The sequence below is a fragment of the Triticum dicoccoides genome, chromosome 5A (assembly GCF_002162155.2).
Source record: "Triticum dicoccoides isolate Atlit2015 ecotype Zavitan chromosome 5A, WEW_v2.0, whole genome shotgun sequence".
NCBI classification, from domain to species: domain Eukaryota; kingdom Viridiplantae; phylum Streptophyta; class Magnoliopsida; order Poales; family Poaceae; genus Triticum; species Triticum dicoccoides.
Window position 1 is genome coordinate 298901768 of NC_041388.1, and position 11928 is coordinate 298913695.

At 42.5% G+C, this 11928-nt stretch overlaps 1 protein-coding gene across 2 annotated transcripts; it reads right to left on the minus strand.

The window, feature by feature from the left end:
- Positions 1 to 899: 899 nt before the first annotated feature.
- Positions 900 to 11452, minus strand: LOC119301116 (tropinone reductase-like 3). Of its 2 annotated transcripts, XM_037578020.1 has the most exons (6): positions 11211 to 11443; positions 11010 to 11126; positions 9486 to 9620; positions 9271 to 9396; positions 7390 to 7491; positions 900 to 1361 (listed from the first exon to the last, which is right to left on the minus strand). In XM_037578020.1, exons 1-6 carry the CDS (start codon positions 11340 to 11342, stop codon positions 1212 to 1214), a joined length of 762 nt encoding a protein of 253 aa, XP_037433917.1. In that variant the 5' UTR covers positions 11343 to 11443; the 3' UTR covers positions 900 to 1211. The 2 variants fall into 2 exon arrangements, with proteins under 2 accessions (XP_037433917.1, XP_037433918.1); XM_037578021.1 differs by lacking the exon at positions 7390 to 7491 and having other exon boundaries at positions 11211 to 11452.
- Between the last annotated feature and the right edge of the window lie 476 nt (positions 11453 to 11928).

Below are 11928 nucleotides of genomic sequence, written 5' to 3' on the forward strand. Positions count from 1 at the left end.
GTGCCACATTTCTATCATGCTCCCGTTTTCAACGTCTAATCAAACCCGAACATGATGACCACATATGATAGCCAACCACGTAGGCAAGGCTTCAATCGGGCACCCCGGCGTAAGGAAATCTCCGTCAGGATAGTATCTTTCTTTAAGAACCCTAACACATAGACCATGAGGATTCTCATGTAATCTCGAATCTTGCTTGGCAGGCATTGCGTTATTAAAGATTTACATGTCCCTAAAGCCTGACCCTCCTTTTGACTTGAGAGATAGCCATTTTCTCCAAATTTTGCCAATGCATTCCTCTCTTGTCGAATGATCACACCCACCAGTACTTTGACTCTGTTATAGTAATTTTCTTACAAAAATCTTTTGTGAGTTTGAAACAACTCAGAGAATAGGTCAGAAGTGCTTGAACGCTTGGACCAGACACTTGAGAACTTTAGCTGCCCATGAGATCAATTTTCACACCACCCTTGCACCTTCACCCGCGATCGCTCACTAATATGTTTAGATTGTTGTTCACTGATATCTCTCTCATAAATCATATATTTCATAAACTAATAATTACCACCTTGATTTATTTTGCAAATATGTTCTGCTGACTTGCAGGTTGAATCAAGCAAAATATAGGTTTACGAGAAAAAAACCACCAAATAGAAATTCTCAATACGTTGCCCGTTGTAACGAACTGTGTAAGTCCAAAACTTAACCCACTCCTACACTGCGCCTAGACTCAAACAATGCAGCAATAATAACTTAACAATGACAAAAAAATGAAGGCCAAATATTCCAAGTATGACTAATAGGCCGAAGCAAGAAAAACAAAAGTATAAAGACATACTGAAGACTCATTCGAAATCTGGAAGGGTGCAAGTATGAATGAGGCAGGGAGACAAAGTACAGCAATTCAACCTGCAATGTTTCATTGGCTCAAAATAATCACTAAACCGCTGAAAAACTGAAACCCCAAATAAAATGCTGCGGCATACTCTGTCACTTCACCGCAATTCCTATACATGAACACAGGTTATACAAAAATACATGTTCGGACCACAGACTATCATTCGTCCTTGCTGTATGGTGCCCCAACATCAAATTTATTACACTGCATCTTGTTTATATCTAAGCATGCTTGAAATGTTGTATACTAGACCTACTAGTATCACTATATTTATTGATCATGACACTGTAGCTGATTGACCCTCAAAACTTATCTATAGTCTTGATTGTGTTCCTCCAGCAACAACAATTGTTTCAGCTGTAATGAAGGATGAATCGTCGGATGCCAGGAAAGCGGCAGCTGAAGCCATGTCTTCCACGCTACCCAATCTCTTAAGTATGCTCCTCTCGATAAGTTCATTTCTCTGTAGAATTATTTGGTTAGGTACATATACATGCATGGAAGAAAACATACATTCAATTTACTTGGTGGTACAGCTACAGCTATTCAGACAACAATATTGTTCTGAAATAGCTTGCATTCGTAAGAACCTAATTTATGACTGAGAAGAGCAGTGCCATGTGTAAGATGACAAAAGCACTAGGATAACAGTGAACATCAAAGAAATTAAGAATCTAGAAGAACCTGGCCATTTAAAATCTAAGCAGTCTTAGAAAGAACTACCAAAGTACCAAGATGGACAATATCAAATTGATATTGCTAGATTTTTCATAAAATATAATATATATTTTTATATTGTATTTGTTTGAAACAGCATTTTTTTAAAGATCAACTTGTTACCGTACTAGAAAGACCAACTGAATGCAAGATATGAGTGAGTACTTAAAGTAAAATAAAAATAATGAATTTCTGGCAGATTGAAAGAAAAACAATGCATTAGCTAATTGAAATCGCCATATTAATAATCATATTGACTATGGCATATATAGTTACAATTGCCATCCATGAATATGTAACACATCTGATAACTAACTACCCATGATTGAGAAAGTACAAAGATCAATTTAATAACACTAATCTTTTGAAGTGGGAGATTGTGGTAAAAGTCTCACACTGGTCGAGGGTCCTTTTTGGTATGAGAAGACCCACTACAACCATACAGTGTTTCTACTTTCTGCCCATTGGATTGGTTCTCCAACTTCCCGTGATGTGTCAATGACTCGATGGCAGACCATAACAAAGCCTGCTAATTATACGATGATAAGTGAGCAAGGAAGGGGTCATTGCATCATAGCCGGTTCGAAGCCCAGGTAAAGAAGGAGGGTCATGATCGAGCCAATGTCAAAACTCAACCACCCTTATGGAGATGAAACCCAGAAGTACATTGTTGGGGCATAACCATCTTACCGACGAGCCATATTGGAACCCAAGTGTGCTGTTAAATGGGCAAGCCCCCCCTCCCCCCGTTGATGGGCCGTATCTTGATTTTGATCTAGTGATAAGCGAGCACGGACCGGGTCGTCGCATCCTTAGTGCCGCGCTACATCAACGCCAAGGGTCTTCGCATTTGACTCGACGAATGCGAAGGGTAAGGAAGCTAGCCGAGCCTAGTAGGACCTGCATAGGTAGCTAGAACATAGGGTCCCTGACTAGTAAGCTATGGGAGTTAGTTGATACAGCCGTGAGGAGAGGTATTGATATCCTGCGCGTTCAAGAAACCAAATGGAAGGGACAAAAGGCGAAGGAGGTGAAGGGTACCAGCTTCAAGCTGTGGTACATGGGGACAACTACAAACATAAATGGAGTAGGTATCTTTGATCAACAAGAGCTTCAAGTATGGAGTGGTAGATGCCAAGAGACAAGGGGACCGGATTATCCTGATCAAACTGGTTGTTGAGGACTTAGTGCTCAATGTTATCAACTCATATGCCCCACAAGTGGGCCACAATGAGAACACCAAGAGGGAGTTTAGGAAGGCATGAGGACATGGTTAGGAGTGTACCTATTGGCTAGAAGCTCTTCATCGGAGGAGACCTCAATGGCCATGTGGGTACATCTAACACAAGTTTTGAAGGAGTGCATGGGGGCCTTGGTTATGGCAGTAGGAATCAAGAAGGATAGGATGTCTTAAGCTTCGCTTTAGCCTACGACATGATCATAGCTAACACCCTCTTTCGAAAGAGAGAATCCCATCTAGTGACTTGTAGTGGTGGTCAACGCTCTAGCCAGATTGATTTCATCCTCTCGAGAAGAGAAGACAGACGTGTTTTTGCCTAGATTGTAAGGTGATACCTAAAGAGAGTGTTGTCCCACGACATAAGCTTGTGCTGGCTGACTTCCGCTTTCGGATATCTGTCCGGCGGAATAAGTGCGCCAAAGTCGCTAGAACAAAGTGGTGGAAGCTCAAGGGGAGGCAACTCAGGCTTTCAAGGAGGGGGTTATTAAGGAGGGCTCTTGGGAGGAAGGAGGTCATGCAAACAATAGGTGGATGAAGATGGCAACTTGAGTTCGAAAGGTGGCTTTAGAGGAGTTTGAGGTGAAGAGGGGGAGTAGAAGCGAAGCGAAGGTTACCTAGTGGTGGAACAATGATGTCCAAAAGGCTATTAAGGAGAAGAAAGAATGTACGCCTACACCTGGATAGGAGTGCAGACAACATATAGAAGTACAAGGTGACAAAGAGACCACAAAGCGAGCTGTGAGTGAAGCAATGGGTCGGGCCTCTTTCAGCGTTTAAACATGAGGGAAGCGAAAGGGACAACTACAAGGAAGATGGGGAATGTCAACCAAGTCAAATGCATCAAGAATGGAACAAGTCAACTTCTGGTTAAGGACAAGGAGATCAAGAATAGAGGGCGAGAGTACTTCAACAAACTGTTCAATGGAGAGAATGAGAGCTCAGCCATTGAGTTGGACGACTCCTTTGATGATACTGAAAGTGCATGTAGCCCCTAAGTGTGGTTTTGGTAATTAATGACAATCTCTATGGACTAATGCTTTCATGGAGATATATTTGAAGGAATATTCCATAGGTGGTACCTTAAGGATATTGGATGGATTCAAGGATGATTGCCATAAAGATGAAGATATGCTCTAAGCTTTGGTATTGAATGACAATTCATATGGAGCATCAAGTGCATTGTATCCTGCATGAAGAACTGTTCCATAGTGATGCATGAAGCATATTGGTTTGATTTGGGAAGAGTTCCATCAAAAGACTCACGTAGAGATCATCATGGTATCCCTCTCTGCTTACCTCGTGCCCAGGGAAATCTCTCCAGACACATCGTCCGCATGGGCCTCCTCTCCAGACACATCGTCCGCATGGGCCTCCTCTCCAGACACATCGTCCGCATGGGCCTCCTGACCTCCGTGCACACGAGGTCGAGTGTTAAACTCTCTAGATGCCCCATGCGCATGGGGTCCCTGGCCCCATGCCCACGGCCAGGGCCTAGGGTTTTACTCTTGGGGTCTCATGTCCAGTGAGGTTACCAGTTGGTCTTTGGAGATATCTATTGAAGCCATCAAGATCGATCTCAATGCGTAACCAAATATGATCAAGGTGGAGTTCATTGGAGGATATCAAAGGTTGACATATTTGAGCTTATAAGGATCAAGGACTTTAGAGAATTATTTAAGGAAGAATTCAAGTTATGGTTATAAGACAAGAACATGTTGGGTTTGTGTGTTGGGTTTTGGTTGATCAAGTCTTGAATCAAGCTACTAGAGTGAATAATTCATTGTGCCTCTCAAGAGATTGTGATAGAGCATTTAGAAGAGCAAGTGATGACCAATATGATGTCCATGGTGAAACTTGATATGGTCATGAAAGAGTCTTTGGTGATCTAGTCTTGAAGCAATGAAGCGAAATAAAAAGTTCATTGTGACTTTTAAAAACCAAGATGGAGCATGACTAAAGATGTTAGTTGACCAAGATGAAGCTAGAAGATTGAATACTAGATGGTCAATACACAAGCGCAACCAATGTACCGCATGGCATCTAGTGATCTAGTGGTATGGTAAGTAATTGTGAATTGCGCTTTGTGAACAATCACATGCTATATGTTTGTTATGTCTATGTGGGTTAGGTGTTTCTCATGGGCTTGTGTCAAAAGAAAGATTTCAAGTAGCCTATGTAAGGATGACATCAAGTGGTGATGGTCATTGAGAAGTGCAAGTGCAAGATGAGCGACATCAAGTGGTGATGGTCATTGGAAGGTGCAAGTGCAAGATGAGCATCTGGAGATTACATGCTTTGAAGCTTGCGGTCCACCTCGTGATAATGTACATGTGAAGATGTGCTCAAGTGAAGGCTTCCCTCACTGCAATCGGGGGAAGCAATTCAAGTATGTTCACCAAGTGATTGTGGTCAAGAAAAGGATTTCAACTTGAGGCAAGCATTAACGTCCTTATCAAGCTGAAGCAGAATGCGCAAGGCAAAGGTATAACTTAGCCAGGTTTCCCTAGTTTTACCGGTCTCATGGGGCTTGGCGGGAGACCGGATTATAGGTTTGATAGCCGTACTATCAAGAGGGACTTTCGGGCGAGTAGCTTGATCACGTCGTATGTAGAGGGCTCAAACCTTCGCATTTTTGCATCATTCTTTATTTCTAATCTTGGGTGGCTCTTTATCTGTAGACTTGGGCTTGTCCATAGCTTTAAAACAAGCCCAAGATCATCAAAATCAGAGTTCGTATGACTTATGCATGTTTAGGTTTCTGTTGTAGGCTGTTTCTGGGTAGGCCATGCGCACGGGGTCTCCCGTGCCCACGGGCTTGTACCATGCCCACGGGGCCCATGGGCACGGGGTGTCCAGAGAAGGTCTGTTTGAGCCAAACAACTAGTTTTGGGGAGTTGGCTCTTTAAGGGCTCTTCTTCCCCACCGGTTTGGGTGCCATTCATACATGTTTTTACCACTCTTCTGAGCCACAAATCACCTCCCCCAAACCCCTATCTCCCCTCTATGTGAAGGGGGGTTCGTGGATGGCTCTTGGAGTCATTTGTTGATCTCCTCCATTGATTCCCCTCTATCTCCTAATTTCTTGAGTTGCGTCTTGTGAGACTGAGAGAGTGAGTTGAGCATCTGTTGCTTGACCTAGCTTTGCATTGTTGCATTGGTTTGAGCTCCCCCATATGGTGTTCCAATTAAAATAGGACTACACCAAGGGTCAACGTTGAGCGCTTATCTTTTTGCTTTGGTGATGATGAGCTCACAATATACAAGGAGATATCCCATGGAGTATACTCTTTGCGGATAATGCGGTGCTAGTCAACGATAGTCTGAAGGGGGTTAATAATATAAAGTAAAGAGCCGCAGAAACCGACTTTGGAATCGAAAGGTTTTAGGATTAGTAGAACTGAAATTGAGTACATGAGATGCAGTTTTAGGCTTAGTAGAACTAAAACTGAGTACATGAGAAGCAGTTTCAGTACTACTAGGCATGAGGAGGAGGTTAGCTTTGATGGGCAGGTGGTACCTCAGAAGGCAACCTTTCGACATTTGGAGCCAATGTTGTAGGGGCAAGTGGTACCTCAGAAGGCAACCTTTCGACATTTGGAGCCAATGTTGTAGAGGGATGGTGATATCGATGAAGATGTGAGCCATCAAATCAAAGCTGGATGGATAAAGTGGCGGCAAGCTTCTGGTGTCCTCTGTGACAAGAGGGTGCGAGAAAAGCTAAAAGGCAGGTTCTATAGGATAGCGATTCGACATGCGATGTTGTATGGCACTGAATGTTGGCCAACTAAAAGGCGACATGTCCAGCAGTTCGGTGTAGCAGAGATGCACATGTTGAGATGGATATGTGGCCACACAAGAAAGGATTGGGTCTGAAATGATGATATACGTGTTAGAGTTGGGGTAGCACCGATTGGAGATAAGCTTGTGCAACATCGTTTGAGATGATTTGGACGTTAAACCTACAGCATGCTAATCAGTCTGATGCTAATTATATTTCTGTAAGAAATGAGTTGTGTTTTTTAAATCTCTTGTTCATTCTGTGTCTTAACTGTACCATTTTTCTGAGTGCTCCCTTGCTTTCAGAGATTTGACAGAGGTCATTCCATGTGTAAAGTAAAAATAGCGCCTTCACGTTTTTCAACAGTAATGTTAGTTATAATGTTATCCCATATTGGCAATAGTTGCTGCACAATTTGAACTTTTTTCAAAATATAAAGTTTATCTACTTTCTTGTTCGTAAAAAACTAATTGCAGTATAGTTGGGAAACATAATAATTCATGAGAAAATCAGTGTATTTATATGTGCAGGCTTTTGCTTTCTATGTATAAGCCTGTGTCAGCAGTACAAGGCAGCAAATGTGTGGCTAGTAATGAATCTTATTCATCAAGAAACTTTCAAAATGTACAATTGCCCTCTTGATTCACTTTTCCTTGTAAGTGATGTAGGGTCTTGCCTCTTTGTTATGAGTATGACCAACCAGATATACCAACATATACAAGAAAAGGAGCATGATGGATATCAGAAATTACTCACGATGGTCTCATTAGTTGTGAGGAAACCAGCAAAGCGTGTAGGAACAAACCCAGGAGCTATACAGTTAACACGGGTATTTGGGCCCATCTCAGTAGCAAGAGCCTGGACAAGGATACATATATGGACAGAGTCAGTGGAGAAAATTCCTCTTCAGGTGTAAAACAATGTATATCCTGACAGTTTAAGGCCTCCTTTGCTTTAGAGGAATTTCATAGGAATTCTAGAGGATAGGATTTTTATAGGATTTTTTCCTTTAAAGCCCTTTGGTTCATAGGAATGGATTCCTATTCCTACATAGGATTGGTTCCTATCCTCCACATTTCATAGGAAAATAAAAAAGAGCCTAGACTCAATGGAAAAATTCCTTTGATGTCAACCAAATGACATCTTGTTTCCTATTCCTACTCATAGGATTTGAGATACATGTCATCTCATTTCCTACAAGATTCCTATTCCTATGATAATCCTATCCTATGAACCAAAAGAGGCCTAAGGGGAAAAGCATATGTGCACTTATGGGTGACTGCATACGAACTTGAAAGTCACACTTATGCACCCTACAACAAATATCAAAAAAATGATGTGCAGCAAGCGCACATGCAAAAAGAAGTGCACAAATATTATCTTATGTGCATGGGTGCAAAAAAAAACAGAAAATTGTGCTACTTATTATTAGTCTTATTTGTTTGTATGTGCGCACTTTTTGCAAGTGCAAATGTTTTACTTGCTGCACATAATTTTTCTCAGATTTTTTTAAGATGCACAACTAGGCAATTCAAGATCATGTGCACACATGCATAAGTTGTCACATGTACATAAAATCCACAATTAACAATAAAATATGGTCACAAAGTTACAACATGAATACCCAGTGATGGGAATAAACCGCCTTGTAATACAACTTCAGCTGTCATGAAAGTTTACAATGTTCTGTTAGATGGCTATCTGGTACTCTAAACTGTAGACGTGCAACATCTGACCATATGTGTGAATGCAAGATTCATCATGCTAATCTATTAAACTCTATCGAGCTTGCGCATCAGTGCACACATTCGTAGACACTAAATTACAGTTAGGCGTTTGCCAGATGTGAATCACTGAATCTGATTAATTGTGCACTTAAAAGTATAGCTCAATTCATAAGCATGTCTGTAGTGTGTAAGGATTTGGAGGGAACCTAGAATCGAACTCGAAAACTTTCTCAAGGTGACAAGTGACAACATCCAATCGCTTATTTATAGCCACAAAATTCCAGTTCCCGGGTTTTCAAAGTGTAAATTTATGAGCTTGTTATTACAAGATAATTTTGCTTAATTTGTAGGAGCATCCCCCCACCCTGTCAGTGGTAGCTTTGCTTTCCGAAGACGAAGTGGCACCACATACAAGCAGCATGTCTCATGATGAGATAAATTTCATATAAAATTGTGGATTACCTATATATATGCTCTCCCCTGAAGCAAGTCCATCAATTAACTTGCCTAGGACAAATATATTCCTATATACAATATATTTATCAAGATAAATAGTCCTTCCATTTCGCTATATCTATCCATGAAAGCAAGAGTCATCATCAAAATGTCTGTCCATTCAGCGAACCAAGAGCAGTTCTTACAACGCTTCTACTCTCCACCCCTGCTTAAATGCTTTGAAGAGGTTAGGTCATAGGTGGTTCCGGTATGGTCTTTCAATGGGTTATTAAGAAGTCATTTCTCAGTAAGTCGATGCTTCCATGGTCTATGCAAAAACGTCTTACATTAAGTTACAGAGGGAGTATATCGAAATGAAGTGAGTATTAACCACACTAACACACAATTCTTTACAATTTTGATATGAATCAATGCGCGTGCACTAACACAACAACCACAAAGGATTAGCATATACCTTCGTGAGACCAAAAAGGGCAGTCTTTGTAACACCATACATCGTTAAAGCTGCATCAGGATTATAGCCAGCAATTGAAGAAATTAGTATCACAGATGATCCCTTCCTCAAATGTGGTGCGGCGTCCTAACATAAGGAAAATGGGAAGTGATTACTTGTGCGACAGTTATTTATAGAACATGTAAATTAGGATTTAGAATGCAGCATTAATTCACCTGAAGTAGAAGAATAGAAGCTTTGACATTAATATCCCATAGCTTGTCAAGAACTGACTCTTTCATCTCTAGTATGCTATCCACAGAAGGATTTGCAGCGGCATTGGAGACAACAATATCAATATGTCCGAAATTCTGCAGTAACATAATTATTATTTTTTTGTCATGGACCAGCCCTGTACTGGGGCAGGATCGCCCTGATGTTGATGCTAAGAGAAGACATAAATAGCAAGGGCGAGAGATGGAAATGAGACTGCTTTATATTGATCTTCAGACCCTGTGGGGTTGTGTCACAAACTGGTGCTGTGATTCAGGTCGCTATCTGTAGATCCGTGTCACATGCTGGTAACGTGATTCAGGTCAATATCTGTGAGGATGTGTCAATTTATAAAGCCTTCTACTGTAATGGTATTGCATATCAAATGAGAGTACAAATATCCGCTCCCCAATTCTTATTCTTCTTTCTTCTTCCCCAAACTAACTCTCTTATATCCTAAATCCATGTTCTATCCACCTAAAAAATTCCCCATTCTATCTCCAGGGACATTACAACTTTTTTACTACCACAATCATTTCAATACTACCTGGCTGCAATAATCATAAGTATACATGCAGATGCAGTAAAGTATTTCAGATATGAGCACAAACTATCAGCTCGTAATTGTGGTAAGATAAAAAAAACAGTTCAGATGCACCCAAAATGAAATGCTAACCATGAACTCTTCCTACATCATTAGACGCAGAGAAATATAAGTAGGACTAAGCAGCAACAAAAATAATACAGCGATCGCCATAGTTGTGGATACACATGTACTGCTCTCCAAATGAGAGCTCTGGTTTCAAAAGAAAACAGTTTTATTCAGAATGGATACTGCTACAGCGCGACAGCCGTATCGCGCAACACCCACTGGTCCTTCCATGTTAACCACGTTTCCATCACAAACACAAACACAAACACATGGCCGCAACACGCAATCAAATGGCCAGCAGCGTGTCACATTTCAAGCCTCCAAGCTGAACATTCGCGCCCTACTGGCCCTCTTTGATTCAACTTCAGTTGGCTTCGAATCACCTGTGGATTTGCTTCACTGAAGTACACTTGGACGTGCTTCAGGCAATTACACTGAAAATGGCCCGAATCCAGCTCCAGCTTCAATGGCAAGCTGATTCCAAATAGCTGTTTGTTTCAGCTTCTGATTTTTCCTAGGAGAATCTGCTGCCTAAAGCTGAAACAAACAGGGTCGCAGAATAGCAGTTTCGCCCTCTCCTATTTTGTCTAACAGCCAACAAGAATGGTATGCAGAATTTGGTCAACATTTGGGAACAACTCACAGTCTAGTAAACCAACACCTCACCCGGGCCGAAATTCCACTGTAGAGTGCCGATCTATTTAAAATCGCAGCTCCCAAGTAACGAATCTGACAACGTTGTAACCCAAGAGCCCCAGGCCCCAGCACTGTCAAAGGAAATCTCTCACCCTACCACCACCACCACCGAACTAAGAACAGACAGCCTAAATCTCACCTTGACGGCCGTGTCGATGAGGTGCTTGCGCTGCTCGGCGTTGGAGACGTGGCAGACGGCCCCGACCACGGTGATCCCCTTTGCTCTGAGGCCCTCCACCGCCTCGTCCACGTTTTTCTGCGGCGCCAAGAAACCACTCGATCAGAGAAAGCAAACCACACGGCCGACGCAATCGAGACCCCAGGAGGGGTGTGGCTGGACCTGCTTGCGGGAGGAGATGACGACCGCGGCGCCCTCCAGGCCGAGGCGCTCGGCGATGGCGAGGCCGATGCCCTGCGTGGAAGCCGTCACGACGGCCACCTTCCCCTCCAGACGCCGGCACTTGACATCCATCGCCGGCCTCGCCGTGTTTCCTTTGCTACGCACCGCTGTCTGTTCCCGATGGAAGCGTGCGTTTATGTGAGAGAAGACGCGGCGATGGAAGCAAGGCAAGTAGAGCGGCGTGCCGCATATCCGCTTCGACCGGCGACCCGTGCGCTCGCTTATCTGGACACTGGAGCGTGGGCCCGGGCAAGGAGTAGCAAACTGTATGTCGCCAACAATTTTCATGCGTGAGTCACGCTGACAGTGTGAAAAATAATAAAATACTACTCTCTCTAGGCCTAATTACTTGTCGTAGAAATAGATAAAAATGAGTGTGTTTAGATTTTAGAACTAAAATATATTTAGATACATTTATATTCGTGACAAATAATTTCAGATGGAGTACATAGGAAACGTCTGGATCAAGCTATTCGGGTGCAATTTGTCATCCAACATCGTCCCACATTGTTTCGTGGATTAGTTTGCTTGTTTGTCTCCCTGCAAACCGAAAGCAAATTAGGAAAGCTTTGCGGGAGTCCAGACTGTTGCCACGTTGGACTCCGACACCCCCGACTCACCCAAGACCCCTTCCGGACCCCGCGCTTTCATCCTTCCC